Raw genomic sequence first — 24,645 nt, 5'->3', positions numbered from 1 at the left:
CAGACCGCCGTCATATAGCTGGCATATTGCAGAGTGAGGATTCAAACAAAAAACAAACAAATAATGCAGAACGTTCCTGTTTTAACAGTATCATCATGTGAAAAAGGAAGTACAACATGCAATTCACTGGACGGGACTGTGTCCATCAGCTGTCACACGTAATGGAATCCCAGCCATCAACGTGCGCCAGGTATGTCTTTGTCCTTCAACCTAAGTGTGAGATTTAATAGAACATCTGATTTGTCAAGACGCCAAATTATATTTCTGAAACGTCACCACGAACCAAAGAATCTTTCAATTCGTTTTAGAAAAAAGCCGCAAACATGATTGCCGTCGTTGTATCTCAGTGTCCTAGCACTATGAAATCAGCATTGGTCCAAACCTGTACAAGCAGACACACACACACACACACACACACACACACACACACACACACACACACGCACGCACGCACGCACGCACGCACGCACACACACACACACACACACACACACACACACACACACACAAACAAACAAACAAACACACAAACAAACACACACACACACATACATGCATGTAGCTATAACAGTACAATAATCTGGGAAGCGACGTTAATACCCTGTACACCTCACTTATTACATTTAGACGTCTTCTTCTTTATTTCAATACAATAGGACCCGCTGTAATTATGACTTTGTGAGGTTGGTTGGTTTACGGTTGCCAGTGTAAACATGAAGATGTATGCACAACCTTCAAGGTATAAAATAGTGAAATAAAAACATGATTAGAATTCAGTTTGACATTTTGTGTGAGTTCGAGGATGGGATTCCATAGAGTAAGGGTCAAACTGTATGAACGTCGGAGCTTGCACGTCAATGCATAAATAACAAATTTAATCATATTTTATTCTTAAAATTTGTAAAATACTGAGACAAAATGAAGCGAATAACCACATTCTAATTACACACATACGTCCGATATTAACGACAGATTTCACTTTTTAGATTTCTTTTTTATATGTAGTATTAATGTCTATGTTATCAAAAAAAATATTTAAAAAAATTTATTTTTCAAAGACATTGCTTACATGATATAAACATAAATCAATGTTGCCGAATAAGTTTCAGATTCTTTTTTACATATCCAGGTTGTTGTTTTCAGATGAACGATGAAATATATAATTATATTGATCAATATAGCAATGTCGTCATGTCTCAATGCCGCGTCTCCAAAGACATAAAACAAGTAATGACGTCAAACGAAATTGTGTCAAATTTTCAGTTTTCGTCATATATGCTAGCACTTGATTATTAATGGTACACCATGAGTCACATGACACTAACACAATTGGGTGAATGCTTGAACACAGGGACTAATTCACATGTTTGATATGGTCATCCGTTTCGCTATGACTTCCTATGTATGTAGTATGATATCCTCATTAATTATTATTTGAGGCGAGGTTGGAATGGATTGGTTAATCGTGAACAAAACAATTCGAAGATACATTGTCGTTATCCACAGCAACTTATCCACAAACTCGAATGCATAACGTTATATATAAACATGCAAATCAACTTGATATAGATTTCAGTCCTTAAGGAATTAGACAGTATTTTGTTGGTGTACGAAAAATGTGGTGCAATATGCTCCGAGTTGCCGTATATCAAAATCTCGGCAACACAAAGCACTGTCGGATTCTCGAGCCAGTTCAATGATTGCAGTTAATTTTACACCATGACTAATATAATTTTCAGATCTTATAGAAATGTGCGTCATACAACTCATTCATCATCCAGAAAGTAAAGACTGGCATGAACTGGCATTGTTCATTATTGAGTGATTATGAGCTGTCTATAAGTCGAAATGTTAAATAACTATACATTGTTATCGATCGATACTTGCCGAATGTATTCAGGGAAAAGTCTTTATGTCTTTTTGTTTCTGTTCATCAATGTAACGCATCCGCCAAAACGTAAGTGTCAATTACACGTACACTAAAATATTTGCATATTTGTACATGAGGCTACATTTGAGGTCAATTCTGATCAATAAATACGTTGAAATTATGACTTCACAGGGTGTCTTATTAATCCTTAACACAAAAGAAACTGTAGATAACAATACCAAATCAGTTTATCGTTTAGCGCAATAACGCAACTACAGCCCAACCAATTTTTTTATCGGCCAATCAGAACACAGAAGTCAGTTAGTGGGCGTGGCCTTATTTGTTTTCAGTTTATGGAATCATAAATAAAACGTGACAACTAAACATTTCCATAACAGCGTAAATAAACTTTGAGGCAATATCTATACGCATTTCTGAACACTGATTGGTTACCCGTGATCTATGAAGTCTCCGATATTACAAAAGGGCATATGCTAATTAATTTCTTCAACCTAATAAAACAGACAAAAAGAACGGCGGAAGCCCATCCGATGTCATTATTTTGAAATACCCCTGATGGTTACATGGTTTAATCAAAAGGTATCCCTGCAATGAAAGCAGTTTTAGACTTCGGATGACATGGCAAACAACAGGGAGACCATATAAAGGATAGTCTATACACGATTGCCACTCCCTTATCATTCATCTATCGTGGTATACCCAACACCTGTGTATTTTTCTTCATTCACTTGATGCTCAGTTAATGAATTTACTACAGATATACTTAGTGGTGGAACCACTCAGTATACCTGCCAAAACTTCCAATTTGGTATTTCTTGTGTCTGGGGTAATTATTCAATCCAAATCCAGGTTTGAACTTGGGGGAAATGCATGTTCTGAACAATGCACGTGACAGTGCAGCAAGAAAGAATGATCAGTTGCGTTACAAAGAAACAGCATCCATCAAAGGATTAACCGAAAATACGTCGATTGATTAATCGCTGTTAATCTTGCACAGTGGATTTGTCACAAGTAAGTGTTTACATGGGTAGGTTTACTATGCCTATGTAAAAACAACATACTTTGTTCAACGGATCAGCCAATAGTACGTTTTTGATTGCTCACTGATATTTTTAAAGAACCATGGCCATCATGAACATAGTTGTCATGTGTGCTATCTCAGCTGACCAATGAGACTTGACACTCATATGAAACACCTGAAACAAATTTACGTGATCAGTTGAGAGACGAACTCGGGTTATAACATCCAGAAACGCTTTTTAGAGTTTTAAATATTATATATGTATATATGTATATCTATTCAGATATCAGATTGTTACAAAAACACATTACATCTACCAAGCTTCTTTGTACAGCTGCTGACCTATTTATATTGTTCCTTTATGTGGATATTCACAGATACATTCCTCAAACAAGATTACTGCCTAATATTACGCATACAGCTAGGTCCGGTTCTAATTACTAAATTTGCATATTGTTTTCAATGTGATGCGAGACAGACAACACCAACTCGTTGTTTTCACAAGCCTTGTTCGATTCGTTTGTAGGCGTGTTTATATTACAGTTAATGTGTAAAATGTGAAAGTCTAAATATTCAGTCATTTTACAAATGACCATTTATAAAACAAATTGTCTAAAATATATTAAGACGTTCAAGAGTTCTTGGAATATGACAATAGACTTATTACGCTAGGATTAGAACAAAAAAATATGGAAATGTACTTTGACTTTCGTTTTGTTTAAATCCTATCACTTTCAGCTTGGGGATGAAATTAAACATCAATGGAATTTGTTATAATACATTTTTCAGTCAATTTGTAAAATAACTGAATATTTAGAAGTTTGATATATTGCCTAGGTGAAAATTTTAGTCATATTACACATTGGCTATAACATGTACAAACGATAGAATAAGCAATGGTCAGGTGAAATATTAAATAAAAGCGACAAATGCGCTTACTGTTGGCGCAGCACAGGTCGCGAACTAGTCCACAAGGGTACTTACGGTAAAACACAACAACAAAGGCAACAATCAGTCCCAGGGAATTGTTGAAGATCAGTGTCCCTTTAAAGGAGACGAAGCAAGTCCGGTTGAATACCTTTTATGTTCAAGTGACTAATTTACCACAGTACTGTACGAACAGGGTACGAGTCGGATCATTTTCCAAGCCTTGTGTAATTGGAAGTAAATACGGCCCATAGTGCAACGGCTGACCGGGCGACAAAATATAAAGAGATTACTGCATAAGTGCTTGTCAGATACCATTTATCTTACAACGAGTAGTTTCAAAACGTATCTCACGAGCGAAAGCGAGTTAGATACGTTTTGAAACAACGAGTTGTAAGAAAAATGGTATCTGACAGGCACGAGTGCAGAAATCTGTTTCTTACACAACCTAAAATCGCACCTTCTTAGCATCGAATTGATGCACTTTGTCTGATCTCATGATCGCAGTGGCGCATTAATACATAACACAACGGTAATGAGTGACGTCATCCGACGTAATGCTTACTATTCATAAATAATGTGACCCTACCTTAAACCTGAAAATGTTACAATGGCCATGATGATAGTGCAAACTAGATAAGATCAAAGAAGCCGCATGATACTCAGTTAAACATAATCACCTCAAAGAAATTACCAAATATGTAGAACAATGTTTATATATCGTATGACATCACTGCCGGTGACCGACGTCTACAAAATGGCGTGTTCACTGACAACAGTACGCGGGATTTTCAGAGGAGGATTTTCGTTGATAGAGAGATGGTATATACATACATGTGGCATATAAATAATCAGAAACAATCAGACTATCTGCGTATTGTTATTTGTTTTTATGTTTTCCAGTGTAACCAAGAGAATGTGTCAGAAATGCAGATAATTATCGTCGTCGTTGTGCGCGACTTTGTGTCAGTCATGGCGTCACACACGACGGAAACGTTTACGATTTCTGTTGAATTTCCCTGATCAATTAGACGAATTCATCTCTCAAAGTGGGAGAGTGTAAAATCTGAATTTTGCTTGGTTTACATTTCAACAAGTACAGTTTTCCGAGCACAGTGTTCGTTTCCACACATAATTTATTTCCCTTGATCTCGATAATTTGTATTGGTGACAAAGACCATTTGCCACATGCTTCTAAAATGTAGGAGGAATTCAGGGATGCATGTATCGCAGCTAAGGTTGAAATTTACGTGATCTAATAGGCGTTTCATAACTCGCATACGTGAAACGTGATTTTTGTTTTGGCGTTCGTGTTTGGGTATTTTCCAAAACGATCTAAACGATTCCAGATTCCACGGCGACGTTTCAGAATTATCATTGATGTTTTGGTGAAAAACAGATTCCCGTAATCACTAATGTGCTATTTTTGAAATTCAATCCTTCGACTAAATATCTGATATTTACATTTCTAAACACACAGTAATTTTGCTTTACCTGAAATGACAGTGGATGATATCACAGAAGAGGCAAGCGATTTAAGCATGAGGAAGATTGTATAGATGACTTGGTCAACAATAGCAAGAATGAAATATCCTTTTGGAGACGTGTCAGCAATATTATTTCTTCACCTTCTTTGACAGGCAGCCCAGGTATTAGCAATGTGCAATAGACAAAATATTTCCAACATCGGTTTAATTTCAGGGATATACATGTGGAAGGGGACAATCTACACGCGGCACAAGATTTTATCACCAGCCATTCTATTAAAGAGTGCAATTACTGAAATGATGATGGTATGAATAATCTCCTGAATGCTGATATAACAGTTACTGAAGAAGAAGTATTACCAGTAATACATAACTTGAAATTGGGTAAATCGGCAGGACCAGATGGAATTTTCCTGAAATTGTGAAATGTTGCAGCTCTTCAATCATATCATACTTAAATATACTTTTTGATATGATTATGCATAACGGTGTATTCCCTTGCGAGTGGGAAAAGGGTATAATACTTTCTGTGCATGAGAAAGATAATATTAATCATGTCAATAATCATAGAGGAAATACGCTGGTGGATGTATTTGGAAAGTTGATAAGGTGGATGTATTTGGAAAGTTGATAACAACAATATTAAATGAACGGCTAAAGACTTTTGCGGAAATCTATGAAACGATTCCTGAAGCTCCGACCGGATTTCGAAGTAGATGGAGTACAACTGACAATACATTCAATTTACAGTGTTTAGCACAAAAGTATCTCTCTAAACGTCAAGGTAGATTTTATTGTTTGTTGTTGATTTCCGAAAAGTGTTCGATTCGATCAAAAGGAAGTTCTTGTGGTATTTACTACTGAAAATGGAATCAACGGTCGTTGATTGGTGGTTTTGAAGGATCTATACTACAAGATCCAGTGTGCTGTCAGGACATCAAAAAACTCTCTTTCATATTATTTCGAATCACTGACCAGCGTTCGTCAAGTCTCAATGTTGAGACCCTTCATGATGTTTAACCTTGAATTACAGTCTATGACAGAAAGAGGGATGTTTTGTTCGAGAGGAATCCATTCACCAATTACTTTTACTATATGCAGATGATTAGTGTAAATTCGATGACACCGTAATAGGTCTGAAAAGCAAAATTGACATTTCCTCTTATTTTTTATAAAACGTTGGGACTTCGTCTAATACCGAAGGTTTGGTGTTCAGAAGCGGTGGTTTTTTAATGATAAGCATATTAATTTAGGTACTTACTGCAGTTCTGTTTTCAACCAGATTGTCTGGGTTAAATGCATTGATACCCTCAAGATTAAACGCCAATAAGGCTTTGTTTACCATCAAAAAGCTGCAGTTTCACTTTGTAAATATGCCAGTTAACATTTTATTTAAATCATGTGATATTAAATATAGCCATTTCTTCTTTGTGTTGCGGAGATTTGCGGTTGCAAAGCTGGTCAAACTGTAGATACTTTCCATACTAGTTTTTGTAAAATTTGTTTCAGGGGTTGGTAAATATGTACCAAGCACATCAAATTGTCTGAATAAGATATATTAAATGTAAAACAGATATTATGTGCATGTGGATTATCATATGAAGCGTGTTAAATGCTCATGTAAACCAATTAGATTGAATGATGACAGATATCCCCGACAGTGTTATTCACAGTGAAGGAGCTGGATGAATGTGGTAGAATTCACAACTCAGAACTCATGTTAAACATGTACGCGACATTTATGGATTTGGCTACGTTTGCATGCACACGAGCAGAATATTGGTGATGTTAATTATTTAGACAACGTTTGCTGGATTGTAAAAAGAGTATCCAGATGAGAATTGATGAGTTTTGTAAATTAAGGTATTATTTACACGTTAAGATAGTATTGGATATGGAATATTATGTTACAGCTTACAGAAACATCAGAAACAGATCACAACTTTTGAGCAAGTGTCGTTTAACGCTCAAAGAAATCTCCGGAGAAAGAACATGCTCCACTGTAACATAAAACTTATGAAATGTAGCTGTTGGAATACTGCTCGTCACAAAGGGGAAGTTCACTTTTGGAAAGTTGGAATCACCCCTGTTGTCATACAGTCTTGTTGAGATATTTGTGTCACACTGAAACTTTATGCATAGATCTAAATATGAAACAGATGAGTCTGTGTTAACCCGCCCCTTCCATTTCTGCTTCCGGTGGGTATATCAGTGGAAGGGAATCGGATTTTCACCACCATTGATTGATATCAGATGATGGATATCACTGATGCTTAACTAAAACATCTAGGCCAAATTCACTTGTCTATATTTTATCACCCAGAGCAGAAAGCGCATAAAGAAGCAGATCATCAAGAAAGGGAGCACAATCGGTGTCCTGGACAAACTGCAGCTGGCTTGACTCAGGACACTCGTCGTCATGATCATGATCACGCTGAACAATATACGTGCATAGTCAATGTATTGTAAGTGGTAAAATCATTAAAGAATAACTTACAATTTACACAGTCAAGATATTTCACACACGTTACATGATGACCAGTTATCAAATATCATGACGACAAGTTAATAATGTGAGAAGAAATTCCATGCTATAAAGTATTATGTAGCTGAAAAAATTACGAACATAAAAGAGTGAATGAAAGAACCCAGGTTCGACAGATCTGAAGGTCCCAAAAGTGCACGGTCATGCATCTAAGACAACTGGGGAAATAGTGGCAATATTAACATTTGTAGGATATAAAAGCACTTGCATTAAAAACCTATCACTTTAGACATTACATACCATATGGTGGAATCTTAGAAGGGACATTGCCGCGTTGTCACATTGTCACCCTTACGAATAATGCAAAAAGTGTCAATATTAACCAAAGCATGACAAGGCGATAATGTAACATTTTATCAAAATGTCGCGTTGTCACATTGTCGCCCTTTTCTTGGTCACTGCTCATTTTGAAAATTTTAACAAAACATTTTCCACGGTTATAAAGAAATGCGCTTAAGGATCGAACTCAGTTACAACAATAACAAATGTGCATGCATACATGTGCGTCCATGAAGGAGTTAAGTCTGTGAGTTTAAGGGTCATCAGTTATTTGAAGTTCGATGTATTGACTCCGATTAAGTACATATGATTCAAATATTGACATTGCTAAAACATCATTGTGAAATTCGTGAGGCAGTATTTTTTAACGCCGCTCTGAACAGTATTTTAGTCATTTCTTTGTGTGTCAGCTTGATGTGGGAGAATAGCCTGAAGTGATTTAGCTCCAAAATGAAGACTCTTAATCAGTAGGAACTGGGTATTCGAACCCATGGTCATACGGTTCTGGCACGCCTGGGGGACGTCACTGTGCACAGTGAATGCCTAGTAAACAAAGTCACTTGCCCAAAAAGGCACCACATGTGTTGCATGTGCGTCAGTGTGGGGCAGGGCTGAAGCCCCAGAAACTCTCATGAGCCAAGCAGCCGAACATGTCACCCATCCAAGGACTCCCCGTGACTAACGTGACCAGTGGTGTAACGCCTCTTTGAACTAATTATAAATTACAGTTATTTCACAGCGTGTCGGGAAATCCCTGAGTGTATGGTGCTGGGGTTCAGTTCCATGATCATAGTTGCTGGTACATCTACATTTGTAGTGGTTAAAGCGTTCGCTTGTCACGCCGAAGACCCGGGTTTGATTTCCGAAAAGGGCACAATGTGTGAAGCCCATTTCTCGTGTCTACCGCCGTGATATTGCTGGAATATTGCTAAACGTGGCGTAAAACCATACTCATTCACTCACTCAATTACTCACACTTGTAAGAGACGCAGTTCTGCACAGCAAATTGCGCCGAGTAAAACGTCAGGGCCAACCGTATGTCCTCATTGATTTGAGAAGATGTCGGACGGAATTGAATTAAGTAGGTATGTGAAATGTTTGTTTCTTGCTGTGAAGACACATTTGGTTTATGAAAAACGACACAGACAATAACGATATATAAACTTCATTCTAAAGCAACGATGAGAGATTGGTTTTAATTGTGAGAAAAGCTACTAACATTGCCAAATGATTGCTATTTTTGTTTTGGAATCATTGGAGCTAGAAAAAGACCACTGGAGTTTGAAAAGAGGTATAACCATTTTGCGCGCATGCGTAGATTCATTCACTTACAACGCATGCGCCCAATTAATTGAAGAAGTCGACAATGCAACAACATCAATCTGTCTCATCGTCATGTTCTTGCGAATTTTAACGCCCTTTTCACACATTTTTGATGCGCGACAACGAAACATATTTTCAACTTGAAAAATGTTGTATTGTCGATCTTTGATAAAATAAGAAATTATGTTCAAAGTGCAACAATTCGATGATGTGACAATGTGACCAACAGCCAATGTATCTCATTGTTTGCATTGTCGCATTGTCGCGCTTTTGACACCTTGTGCTTGCTTTTGTAAGGGCGACAGTGTGACAACGCGACAATGTTTCTTCTAGGATTCCATATATATGTGGTAGCTGCACACTTGATAAATAGATGAGCAATAGGTAATAGTTTTTTTAATTTAATTAATGACGGGCCACTTCCACATTCCTGGGGAAACCCCTGGGAATTCCCGAGCACGAAAACACACATAAGCGTTCTTTCTGATCATTTAGAACCTATATTCTTGGTCTCAGCGTTTCAGTATACATTGAGAAATGTCAGAGAGCGTGAATGCATGATTGTTCACGAATATCCTCACTGCGGCCTATCGTAATGAACAAAGGATGAAATGCACATCTAAACTATTGTAATGTCGACTCGATCCGTGCCAAGGCTGACACTGACCGTCTCCAGCAATCTATGAATTTACCTTAGTGTCTGTTCGACGCATCTTTATTCACCTTTCAATGATCGGTCAGTTGATCAATGATGACGTACACATGTAACCGCCACACGTTCATTAACAACTTCGGAAATCTCTCCCGTCACGTTTATCGCGTCGGCCATTTTGACGTCTTGTACTTGATGTAAATGTATTACGACGCGCTGTCATTGTGACTGACTTACTGACGTAGTTCTTTACAGACCTTTCTCATCTAATGAGGATATGATTTGAACACATGTGCTGCTTAAGATGTTTCTAAAGAGCAAGTTGTGCATCCATACGCCCATGTCACCTCTCTTTTTAAGGAACTATTTTACTCCGCGATATAGCTGGTTGTTGTTTGGCTGTCATTGTAAACATGAAGTCACACGTATGTAAATGAAATTGTGTTTAGATCTTGGCCTACATCCTTTGAGCTAAGAAATAATTATAAGAATTGACTTTCACTTTGTGTGAGTTCATTGGAGTATGAACCTTCATAGAGTGAGCTTTGCCCTCACTCTATGAAGGTTCATACTCCAGTGAACTCACACAAAGTGAAGGTCAATTCCTAAATATTTACTACCTACCTGTAGGGAACTCTGCAGGTTCAAGTGTGATGGCGTTGTATACTGCAGTATCTGGCACACCATTCGGCCTCTCTGTTGGGGTGAACGTGACTGATCTGACCAATCCTGCCACATTGATAGTATCCTGAAGATGTTTTACGTTTGCTTGAACAAAGGTGACTCCAGTCCTGTCAAAGGGTATTTCCTGTGGTGACTCCTTCAACATGGAGTTCAAAGAGGCTTCAGACGACCCCATTACTTGTAGATCTTCCACCTTGTCAGCTTTGCTGCGCATCTGTCGCATGTATTCAGAAGAAGACTTCACTTTAGTCAGCAGTAGTCTTGTCGAATCCAAGGCCTCCTCTGTTAGTTTCAGATTCTCAGCAGATTTCCCCTCAACATCTGACAGAAGGGTTGTTCTTCTTTGATTGAGCACATCCACCAAGTTGTCAAAGATGTTGTTGATATCATCGCTTGCTACCCTAATTGACAATTTGATGTTCTTTATCTTCTTTTTTAGGGCTGACTTCGTTTTGCTAAGTCTCTTTGTCTTCTCCTCAATCTTTCCTATGATATCATTTGTGGACTTCGCCTTTCCTTGGTGTGCTTCATTCACGGACACGACGTTGTGTCCCTTCCCTTCTTTGTGATCCACTACAGTGCAGGACACACAGACAACATTGTCACAAGTGTAGCAGTAGAACTGTAGAGGTTGTTGGTGCTGACTGCACTGATGTAGACGACGAAAGCTTTGCACAGGTCGGCCCTTCATTTCATCAAAGGTATTTATAGTGTGGGTCTTTGATACCGTATTCCGTTTATGGGCACTTATGCAAAGGGAACATAAAAATGTTCCACAGTTGTCACACTGGGCTACAGCTGTTTCCTTGTCAGGGCAATCTGTACATGGTAGATGGAGACCTTTCTGGATCTTGAGATAGTCCAGCGTCTTCAGGATGAGAGTCTCTTTGGGTAGAGATTGCACCCCACCAGGCAGATTATGTCGCCGTCGACACATGGGGCAGGATAGGGTTGCAGCACCTCCACTGTAGGTTTCTAGACAGGGCTGACATATGGACTGTACACAACATGGCATACGACGGGGAATTCGTTTAGTGTCATCAAAGTGTTCTGTACATATTGGACACTCTGTCAGAAGATCCTTAATCGCAGCCACTGAGACAAGATCCGACATGATGTCTGGCAAAAGAAAAAATGATCACCACCATATTAAATGAAATGGAATCAATTTATTTCATTGTGGATTTCAACATATATTATGACGTGGAATGTGTCGTGAGGCAGTGGTAATGTGTGTGTGTAATGTACATTTTAAGCATTCCATGAGCAAAGGCATAGTTGGGAAACAATGGGAAAAGTATGTGATCAATTTCTCGAAGCATAGACTCCCACGTACATATACACATCTCATCCCTTCACACGCATGTTACAAACTGGGATTGAGAATTCCACTCCTCATATACATGTTTCTCTTTCAGGTATATCACTTGTGCTATGTGTAAAGCGATGTATTTGTGTACCGCATGTGAGAGTGTTGTTGGGCTTTACTCTGCTTACAGTAGTTACCGACATGTCAGCTTAATGTGGGAGGAAAGTTCGACGTAACGCACCCAGAAGAGAATCTCACGTGCATGAAAAGGGTGCTGACAAACTAAGAATCATAACAGGAGCAAATATTGGATTCGAACCGCCGATCCTGGTTTCAGCAATGTGGAGAGCTGAACAGCCTGTGTCCCATATCACCTCGGGAATAACAATAGCAAAGGTCGAACCACAAGTACATGTATGGAGGACACGGGTGGTCGTCTAAGGCATCGGTTTTCACTGTACACAGTTGTGTCCTTTATACATGACAGAAACCTATGATCGTTTTTTTCTAATCCCGCTTTGCCCTGATTATGTTTTTAGGAATGCCAGCACCATACCCGTGTTCGTGGGTTTCCTCCCACATTAAACAGACACGTCGTGATATAAATGGAATTCTGTTCGGCGGCATGAACTCGTCCATATATGAGTTTGAGTGTAATCAATAAATGTTCATGCACAGAAGCTACTTTCGTAAAAGAAATACTCCATGCAATAGAGAGGTAGGGCAGTACACTGCTAACATACAGCATGTCGTATAGTGAAGTAGTGTGTACTTAACCAAGTGGGCAGGTCTTACACAAATGCTTAAATTTGAAAAAGAAGCTTCATTGACTGTTCCCGTCATGTGGTATATCAAAATGTCAGAAAGATTTGTTATATCCGTATGATGGTGTCAACGGGTCTTAAAACCAGTTTAGTCACGGTCTAGCGAACGTAACATTCACCTCTCTCTTAATTGCCCGTTGCGTCGTCACCTCTCGGCAAACTCCGGCGGATGATAGAAGTATGCGATTTAAACCACTAGAAATTTAAATTTACAGGTCACTGATTCCCTGACAATGAACGTAAAGACACCGGAGCATGACATCCGCCGGACTTTACTTAAGGATTGAAGTTGTATTTGTTGAAGTTGATCAGTTGATGAAGCTAAAGCAATTTCATGATCATTCAATCGATGTCGCTCTCAGTTTTCCCTAATTATTTTTTTAATGTTATTTTTTTACATTGAGGAATTCCCCTAAAGTAGTTCTGTATGTTTCCGCGATTTGACAACGTAATCACCTGACATACTGACGTTCGTCGGGAAATGAAACGGTCAGCTTGGTAGTGTACACCTTGGCGAAGTCACCCGCTACTGTCAATATTAAAGGGTGGTGACACCGGGCATATAAGAGAAGGGAAGCTGTTTGCCGAACGGAGACGACGCGGTAAGGTCTCTAAAACGTGACCAGACTGGTTGCTATAAACATGGACAGGCAGCACTAACAACAGTCATCAAATGATATTGTGAAACATATGTAACTTTAATTTTATATTCTGTATGAAAATGGGTACAACTATAGCACAGGCTTCATGCGTCTGCCATTGAGTAACAAATGTTACGCGACCTATATCATTCAGATGTTGATAACAAGCAGGAAGTAACTCGAGATTCACATCAACTTTATATAATCACTACTCCAACAGAAAAGCTGCAAAATTAAAAGCAACAAGTCATAATCAACAGACTGTTGAACTTTCTTACCTTAAGAGAAATGACAGAGAGAGATATGTACAGGAGGCGTCTACATACACGTACACAGATACCACTCCACCTTAGCCTTTCTGCACACGCGGAATTGCTACTTTCATTATTATAATAACTTGAAAGACCTGAATACCTCGTATGGCGTGTGCAGTCTCATACAATGGTAAATAGGTCAGTTGTCAATACTCTACTTCGAAAACTACTTGTTGGGTGCCACGGATACAACCAGGACCGTACGTATTTGCACAATAACGGCTCTGAAGACATGACTACCTCGTATGGTGTGTGCAGTCTCATACAATGGTACACAGGTCAGTTGTAACCAGTGTACTTCGATCACACCTTGTAGTGTGTCGTAGATACAAGCAGGCACGTATATACACTAACACCAACAAGAAACTCTTGAAGACGACTATGTGTGCAGCTGTCGGAACAAATTGATGAATTCATATTAACAGTGTCAGTGGAAGCTCGAGTTTTCACCTCATAACACCTCATATCAATCCGAGACCCCATGTCATCCCGAGGGTCAAATGTATGGAAGTCGAAATATGATGTGATGCAATAACCTTTTTATCATATATCACAACATATGTATCCATTCATAAAACATCCATAACATTTTCACCTTGTTGAGAAGACACTGTCATGGGGATGTTAGTCGAGCAGACGACGCACCAACTCCAATCGGGCTGATATGAATAGCTCATTCAATATGAACTGACAAGGCATCACAGCCCGGCAGGGGTGCCTCACGGGTCTGGTTATTGTGATACCCCACTGTGATATGACCATCTCCATATTGGCTCACAGGGGTGTAATAACCCGGCCGTGCTGATATAACGATCGAAATCAGCCCGACTTATGTCCCTTAGTGCCTTGCCTGCTCGTTTGTGGAGAGTTATATAATGTATTGCAAAATGTCAGAAAGATTTGTTATATCCGTATGATGGTGTCAACGGGTCTTAAAACCAGTTTAGTCACGGTCTAGCGAACGTAACATTCACCTCTCTCTTAATTGCCCGTTGCGTCGTCACCTCTCGGCAAACTCCGGCGGATGATAGAAGTATGCGATTTAAACCACTAGAAATTTAAATTTACAGGTCACTGATTCCCTGACAATGAACGTAAAGACACCGGAGCATGACATCCGCCGGACTTTACTTAAGGATTGAAGTTGTATTTGTTGAAGTTGATCAGTTGATGAAGCTAAAGCAATTTCATGATCATTCAATCGATGTCGCTCTCAGTTTTCCCTAATTATTTTTTTAATGTTATTTTTTTACATTGAGGAATTCCCCTAAAGTAGTTCTGTATGTTTCCGCGATTTGACAACGTAATCACCTGACATACTGACGTTCGTCGGGAAATGAAACGGTCAGCTTGGTAGTGTACACCTTGGCGAAGTCACCCGCTACTGTCAATATTAAAGGGTGGTGACACCGGGCATATAAGAGAAGGGAAGCTGTTTGCCGAACGGAGACGACGCGGTAAGGTCTCTAAAACGTGACCAGACTGGTTGCTATAAACATGGACAGGCAGCACTAACAACAGTCATCAAATGATATTGTGAAACATATGTAACTTTAATTTTATATTCTGTATGAAAATGGGTACAACTATAGCACAGGCTTCATGCGTCTGCCATTGAGTAACAAATGTTACGCGACCTATATCATTCAGATGTTGATAACAAGCAGGAAGTAACTCGAGATTCACATCAACTTTATATAATCACTACTCCAACAGAAAAGCTGCAAAATTAAAAGCAACAAGTCATAATCAACAGACTGTTGAACTTTCTTACCTTAAGAGAAATGACAGAGAGAGATATGTACAGGAGGCGTCTACATACACGTACACAGATACCACACCACCGTAGCCTTTCTGCACACGCGGAATTGCTACTTTCATTATTATAATAACTTGAAAGACCTGAATACCTCGTATGGCGTGTGCAGTCTCATACAATGGTAAATAGGTCAGTTGTCAATACTCTACTTCGAAAACTACTTGTTGGGTGCCACGGATACAACCAGGACCCTACGTATTTGCACAATAACGACTCTGAAGACATGACTACCTCGTATGGTGTGTGCAGTCTCATACAATGGTACACAGGTCAGTTGTAACCAGTGTACTTCGATCACACCTTGTAGTGTGTCGTAGATACAAGCAGGCACGTATATACACTAACACCAACAAGAAACTCTTGAAGACGACTATGTGTGCAGCTGTCGGAACAAATTGATGAATTCATATTAACAGTGTCAGTGGAAGCTCGAGTTTTCACCTCATAACACCTCATATCAATCCGAGACCCCATGTCATCCCGAGGGTCAAATGTATGGAAGTCGAAATATGATGTGATGCAATAACCTTTTTATCATATATCACAACATATGTATCCATTCATAAAACATCCATAACATTTTCACCTTGTTGAGAAGACACTGTCATGGGGATGTTAGTCGAGCAGACGACGCACCAACTCCAATCGGGCTGATATGAATAGCTCATTCAATATGAACTGACAAGGCATCACAGCCCGGCAGGGGTGCCTCACGGGTCTGGTTATTGTGATACCCCACTGTGATATGACCATCTCCATATTGGCTCACAGGGGTGTAATAACCCGGCCGTGCTGATATAACGATCGAAATCAGCCCGACTTATGTCCCTTAGTGCCTTGCCTGCTCGTTTGTGGAGAGTTATATAATGTATTGCATTCACTGGCAAACAGATACATTTTACAATGTTATGCTATGGTATATGATAAAAAGGCCATAACAACCCTCGACCCCAATATCAGCCATCTGGCTTTCGGCCCTCGAGCTGATATGAGGGTTGGGGTTTGATATGAAAACCGCCATATTATAACCTCTAAATATCACAGTTAAATCAAAAACTGTCTTGGTTGATCAATCTTTGTTTGTACTTTTTTAGATAATTGTTGTAGTTAATCGAAATTGGTGTTCACGAAGAGGACATATATTTGCGATTCTCAATAATTGAACTTTAGGTTTTGTATATCTACCTTAGCCCAATTTCAGGGGTAATGTTGAATATCATACTGAGTTCGAGGAACATGTTCAAACGTACAAATCTTAATCTATCCATATCTTTCAATGATGGAACTTCTTTTTCTCCATATCATTTACCTGGAGCACAATTTGTGTGTCACATGCGGGATTCCAACCAGTAAAGTCCACAACAAAGAACTGTTCTCAACTGTCAAGGCGACAATTGCATGTTTACTGACATCAAGACTTATAGTTAATCCGTTCATGAAGGCGTATATTTGTGTTTCATTCAGTTCTGTACTTTGACCGTGTGGTCATTTTCTCAGCATTTCATTAAAATTACCCTTTCCATGATCAGGATTATGTTTGCTTAGAAGAGTGATGATTGGGCTCTATTATCGCCCATCAACATAACGACAAAATACAAATATGTAAACAACATATGTGTGGACGTTCTTTTCTGAATAAGTGTAATTACACACAGGGAACTTGTATACTGAACTACATCATCTGATGTAGACAATAATGGATTTTCTGCTCCGGTCGGTGATTGTGACAAAGGAATCGCTTAAGGACAAAATGACAACTGTGAAACTAATAGTCGAGTGGCCTGGATACATATATGCCAAGTTCCACATGACACAGTTACATCCTGGTAAGTATACATAATCTACATCTCCCTGCTGGTCGGGCGGTGGGGTAGCCTCGTAGTTAAAGCGTTCGCTCGTCACGCCGAAGGCCCAGGTTCGATTCCCCACATTGGTACAATGTGTGAAGCCCATTTCTGGTGTTCCCCGCCGTGATATTGCTGAAATGTTGCTAAACGCAGCGTAAAACCGTACCCACTCCCTCACTCCCTGCTGGTTACTGACAGAGCAAAAAGAGTCAAGCAGAGTACATGCAGGTTGCAGTGTCTCTCGAGTAATATGAATAACCAATTTTCAACTCGGAATGACTGTTAATCTGTCTTTCGCGAATTGATGAATTCACTCGAAACAGATGGTCGATATCTTCTCTTAGATTGTTGGGTCGTTTTTACCCATAAGGCGAGAATAGCGGTACACTTTTTATATTAGTAATTCACGCTGTGCAATATAATTATTTTTCATGTTAATTGGTTGGATCACAACAAATGTCCTATTCTGCTACTTACGGCCCATTGCAACGTCACGTCATATCAAGAATAGTTGTAAATATTTAAATATGATTTCATCTATTGTGAACATGGTCAATGACAGTTTAATATAGCGTCGCTCCTAGACATTGTTACTGAGCTAATATATCCATGTGATACGGAAACCTATATGTTTCTACATTTCACAAAAAGAAACGTATGTCGTAGGATAATCTGTACATCATTTGCCTATAAATAGTCTCATGTGAAACACTGATAATACTTTTCTGTATTCAACAGGGGGCGGTCGGGTAGACTAATGGTAAAAGCGTTCGCTCGTCACGCCGAAGACCCGGGTTCGATTCCCGACATGTATACAATGTGTAAAGCCCATTTCTGGTGTCCCTCGCCGGGTTATTGCTGGAATATTGCTAAAACTGGCGGAAAACCGTGCTCAATCACTCACTCAGTAGAATATGAACTAAAAACAGCAAAAGCCTTTACAGAATCAAAATAAATCTCTGCTTAAAGGCAAAGTCTGTTTACGATTCCGACTATATCATAACCAGGTGTCTATGAATCACCATCAGTTAGTGATGATATCAAATGTACACGTTAGGTGAGATTATCCAGGTACAACGATGGCACCCGTCACAAACACATGCAAAAGTAACTCTAGAGTTCACCTGCACAAACGCGGGAACATAAGGAAAGTTAAAACAAGGAATTATATCGGACATCATTTTCATCACTAGTCCTTCCACATCTGACATAAAACATAGTAGAGTAGAATTTAAGACACAATATGGTTCGAGCCCATCGGGTGAGCAAGGAAGGCTGGGATGGGATGCACATAATGGTCGCTGAGATCTGAACGGGGGGAATGGTCATGAAGTCTTTATTCTTTCACACTGGACGTCGGGTACTGTCCTAGGCCTAGAGACCATACCCTCTGACGATGTTTTACGCGTATATTCTCCGTCTAGTCATTTCCCTTCAGAGATAACAACAACTGGGTCATTCCTTCTGATAGTGTAAGGTTGTGACCTGATATAAGTTCATAGGTCATGTTTGAATCTTGGGAAGCATCTAGATACGCCATGACCCGCAATGGTCTGTCAAACACAATTTCAGTCACAGACTGAATCACTGTAGTGTTGTCAAGGTCAACAACATACGCTTTACTGCTCCTACCGTCCAGCAGAAAGCCTAGATGTAAGGCACCTGCCTCACCAATTTGATTGCAAGCAATAGGTATATCAGAAAAGAGCTTGCCATCAAACCTAACCCAGAGACGGAGCTTGTCTTATACTTTGGACATCCTATGATGCGTACACTCAGTCCAGTTGATTGGTTCCAGCAAGTGTCTATGGGGTTGGAAGTCATTGCTGTGTCAAACACCATGCTTCTTTTCTCAATGACCTGTTTCAAAGAGAAGCTGACTTTCAACAGACGTCTCCACGATTCGACATACTGTGTCTTGTGGCGGAGTTTTTGGCTTTTCATTTGTTACCAAAGTATCAAATACAGTGATGTCGTCACTCACTGTACTGCAATCCCATTCAAGGAGCGGACCTAGGGAGGAAACAAAAGACAAACCAATAACACAAAACACATTCATTGTAAGTCTAATTCACAAATACACATTATTGAATCAGTATAACAAAACACCCATTCAAGTTGACAGCCGCCTTATAACTGAGAATGTTTTTATTAAAATGATACAAGAAGAAATATGTATTTTCCACCTCCCATGTATTATTCCTAGAAGTGAAAAATGTTACATTTCATTTCAGCGAAATATATAGTACAAGACAAAGCAAACCATATGAACAGTTATATTAAACATGACGTACTATTTGAAGATGTGTACACATCCTTCGAGGTATAAAATATTGAAATAAAAACATGATAAGAATTCAATTTGACATTTTGTGTGAGTTCGAGGATGGGCTTCCATAGAGTAAGGGTCAAATTGTATGAACGTCGGCGCTTGCACGTCAATGCTCAAATAACAAAATTAATCATATTTTATTCTGAAAATATATAAAATACTGAGACAAAATGAAGAGAATAACCACATTCTAATTAAACACATACGTCCGATATTTACAAGAGATTTGACTTTTTAGATTTTTATTGTATATAATATTAATGTTTGACAGTTGTTATCAAATTAAAATACACGAACTCATTTCTTTTCAAAAACATTGCTTACATGATATAAACATAAATCAATGTTGCCAAAAAAGTTTCAAATTCTTTTTTACACATCCAGGTTGTTTTTGTTTTAGTTGAACGCACGTTGATGAACTATGTAATTATATTGATCAATATAGCAATGTCGTCATGCCTTAAGGCGGCGTCAAACGAAATTGTGCCAAATTTTCAGTTTTAATCATATTTGCTAGCACTTGATTATTAATGGTACACCATGAGTCACATTACACTGACACAATCGGGTGAATGCTTGAACCCAGGGAAAGTATCACCAAACTCGAATGCATAAACATGCAAATCAACTTGATATCGATTTATGTCCTTCAAAAATTAGACAGTATTTTGTTGGTGACGAAAAAATGTGGCGCAATATGCTACGTGTTGACGTATAGCAAAACCTCGGCAACACAAAGCACTGTCGTTTTCTCAAGCCAGTTCAATGATTGCAGTTAATTTTATACCATGACTAATTTAATTGTCTAATGTAGACCCAGAGCCGCGGGACTGCAATTCTCGCACAACGTTCTCTTTTCAGATCTAATAGAAATGTGCGTCATACAACTCATTCGTCATGTAGAAAGTAAAGACTGGCATTGTTTATTATTGAGTGATTATGAGCTGTCTATTTGTCGAAATGTTAAATAACTATATATTGTTTCGATCAATACTTGCAGTATATATTCAGGGAACAGTCTTTATGTCTTTTTGTTTCTGTTCATAAATGTAATACATCCGCACAAACGTAAGTGTCAATTACGTGTACACTAACATATTTACATATTTGTACCTGAGGCTACATATGAAGTCGACTCTTATAAATAAATACGTTGAAATTATGACTTCACATGGTGTCTTTTTAATCCTTAACACAAAAGAAACTGTAGATAACAATACAAAATCAGTTTATCGTTTAGGGCAATAACGCAACTACAGCCCTACCCATTCTTTTATCAGCCAATCAGGACACAGTAGTCGTTAGTGGACGTGGCCTTATTTGTTTTCGGTTTATGGAATCATAAATAAAACGTGACAACAAACTTTTCCATAACAGCGTAAATAAACTTTGAGGCAATATCTATACGCATTTCCGAACACTGATTGGTTACCCGTGATCTATGAAGTCTCCGATATCACAAAGGGCACATGCTAATTAATTTGTTCAACCTAATCAAACAGACAAAAAGAACGGTGGAATCGCAGCCGATGTCATTATTTGGAAATACCCCTGATGGTTATGGTTTAATCAAAATGTATCCCTGCAGTGAAAGCAGTTTTAGATTTCGGATGACATGGCTAACACCAGGGTGACCATATATAGGATAGTCTATACGATTGCCACTCCCTTGTCATCCATCTATCGTGGTATACCAACACCTGTGTATTTGTCTTCATTTACTTGATGCTCAGTTAATGAATTTATTACAGATATAATTAGTGGTAGAACCACTCAGTTTACCTGACAAAGCTTCCAATTTGGCTTTTCTTGTGTCTGGGGTAATTATTCAATCCAAATCCAGGTTTTGTTTTAATTCTATCATTTTCAGCTGGGGGATGAAATTAAACATCAATTGGAATTCGTTATAATACATTTTTCAGTCAATTTAAAAAATAACTGAACAATTAGAAGTTTGATAAATTGCATAGTTGAACATTTTAGTCATATTACACATTGGCTATAACATGTAAAAATGATAGAATAAGCAGTGCGCATGTGAAATATTAAATGCGCTGACTGTTGGCGCAGCACAGGTCGCGAACAAGTCGAGATTTCTGGGATATCACCCGGGTACTTACGGTAAAACACATCAACAAAGGCAACAATCAGACCCGGGGAATTGTTGAAGATCAGCGTCCCTTTAAAGGAGACGAAGCAAGTCTGGTTAATTTCCGTTTATGTTCAAGTGACTAATTTACCACAGTACTGTACGAACATGGTGCGAGTCGGATCATTTTCCATGCCTTATGTCATTGGAAGTAAATACGGCCCACAGTGCAACGGCTATCCGTTCGACAAACGAGGATAATAATGTATCATCAAATATAAAGAGATACCATTTATCTTACAACGAGTTGTTTCAAAACGTATCTCACGAGCGAAAGCGAGTTTGATACGCTTTGAAACCATGACGTGTAAGAAAAATGGTATCTGACAGGCACGAGTGCAGTAATGTGTTTCTTACACATCCTAAAATCGCACCTTTTTAGCTTCGAATCGATGCATTTTGTCTGATCTCAAGATCGCAGTGGCGCATTAATATATAACACAATTATTGTCATGAGTGACGTCATCCGACGTACTGCTTCCTATTCATACATAATGTGACACTTCACATATACCTGAAAACGTTTCGCCATCTGAGGATTACAAGGCCATGATGATAGTACAAAGTGGATAAAATCAAAGAACAAAATCACCTAAAAGAAATTACCAAATTCTCGTATGTACAACAATGTTTATATATCGTATGACATCACTGCCGGTGACCGATGTCTACACAATGGCGTGATTTCGCGGGATTTCCAAACGGGGTTTTCGTTGATTGTAGGATGGTATATACATAAATGTGTCATGTCAGTAATCAGAAACAATCAGACTATCTACGTACTGTTATTTGTTTTTATGTTTTACAATGTAACCAAGAGAATTTGTCAGAAATGCAGATCACTACATTCGTCGTTGTGCGCAACTTTGCGTCAGTCATGGCGTCACATAGGAAACGAATTGATCTCTCAAAACGGGAGAGTGTATAATCTGAATTTTGCTTTGTTTACATTTCAACAATTAAAGTTTTCCGAGCACAGTGTTCGTTTCCACACCTAATTCATTTCGCTTGATGTCATCTTCAATATTTGTATTGGTGACAAAGACCATTTGTCGCTTGATTCTACAATGTAGGAGGAATTCAGGGATGCATGTATCGCAGCTGAGTTTGAAATGTACGTGATCTAATAGGCGTTTCATAACCCGCATACGTGAAACGTGATTTTTGTCAACAGTATCCAATATGGCGGAAAGTGCACTTCGGCGTTCGTGTTTGGGTATTTTTCCAAACGATTCTAAACGAGTCTAGATTCCTCGGCGACGTTTCAGAATTAACGTTGATGTTTTGGTGAAAAACAGATTCCCGTGATCACTAATGTGCTATTTTTGAAATTAAATCCTTCGACTAAATATCTGATATTTATATTTTTGAACCCACAGTAATTTCGCTTTGCCTAAAATGACAGTGGATGATATCACAGAAGAGACAAGCGATTTGAGCATGAGGAAGATTGTATAGATGACTTGGTCAATAAAAGCAAGAATGAAATATCCTTTTGGAGACGTGTCAACAATATTATTTCTTCACCTTCTGTGACAGGCAGCCCAGGTATTAGCAATGTGCAATAGACAGAATATTTCCAGCATTGGTTAAATTTAAGGGATATACATGTGGAAGGGGACAATCTACACGCGGCACAAGATTTTATCACCAGCCATTCTATTAAAGAGTGCAATTACTGAAGTGATGATGGTATGAATAACCTCCTGAATGCTGATGTAACTGAAGAAGAAGTATTACCAGTAATACATAACTTGAAATTTGGTAAATCGGCAAGACCGGATGGAATTGTGAAATGTTGCAGCACATCCATCATATCATACTTAAATATACTTTTTGATATGATTATGCATAACGGGGTATTCCCTTACGAGTGGGCAAAGGGTATAATACTTCCACTGCACAAGAAAGATAATATTAATCATGTCAATAAGTATAGAGGAATAACGCTGGTGGGTGTATTTGGAAAGTTGAGAAGGTGGATGCATTTGGAAAATTGATAACAACAGTGCTAATTGAATGACTCAAGACCTTTGCGGAAATTTATAACACAATTCCTGAAGCTCCGGCCGGATTTCGAAGCAAATTGACAATATATTTACAGTGTTTAGCACAAATGTATCTCTCTAAACGTCGAGGTAGATTTTATTGTTTGTTGATTTCAAAAAGTGTTCGATTCGATCAAAAGGAAGCTTATGTGGTATTTGGTACTGAAAATGGAATCAACGGTCGTTGATTGATGGTTTTGAAAGATCCAGTGTGCTGTCAGGACATCAAAAACCTCTTTTTCAGATTATTTCGAATCATTGACCAGCGTTTGACAAGCCTGAGTGTTGGGTCCCTTTCGACTGTTCACGATGTTTAACCTTGAATTACAATCTATGACAGAAAAAGGAATTTTTGTTGAAGAGGAATTAATTGACCGATTACTTTTACTATATGCAGATGATTTGTGTATATTCGATGACACCGTAATAGGTCTGCAAAGCAAAATTGATATTTTATCTATTTTCTTATAAAACGTGGGTACTTTGTCCAAAACCGAAGGTTTGGTGCTCTGAAAAGGTGGCACTTTAAGGGATGATGAACGATAGTTTTTGA

General features: G+C 38.7%; 1 protein-coding gene and 1 pseudogene across 1 annotated transcript in view; both read right to left on the bottom strand.

Moving 5' to 3' along the window:
• LOC139455874 (uncharacterized) overlaps window positions 1-11,924 on the bottom strand; it is a 42,191-nt gene extending 30,267 nt beyond the window's left edge. Inside the window, exon 1 of the mRNA XM_071237419.1 lies at window positions 10,750-11,924. Coding sequence (XP_071093520.1) covers window positions 10,750-11,923 — 1,174 coding nt within the window. The 5' untranslated portion in view covers window position 11,924. The remainder of the gene's footprint in view (window positions 1-10,749) is intronic.
• Window positions 11,925-18,983: 7,059 nt separating this feature from the next.
• On the bottom strand, window positions 18,984-22,178 carry LOC139455138 (uncharacterized; annotated as a pseudogene).
• Window positions 22,179-24,645: the final 2,467 nt, after the last annotated feature.

The sequence above is a fragment of the Haliotis cracherodii genome, unplaced genomic scaffold, assembly GCF_022045235.1.
Source record: "Haliotis cracherodii isolate W230 unplaced genomic scaffold, xgHalCrac1.p SCAF_11, whole genome shotgun sequence".
NCBI classification, from domain to species: Eukaryota; Metazoa; Mollusca; class Gastropoda; order Lepetellida; family Haliotidae; genus Haliotis; species Haliotis cracherodii.
Note: the sequence above shows the minus strand (reverse complement) of the source record. Positions and strands in the feature narration are given on the sequence as shown.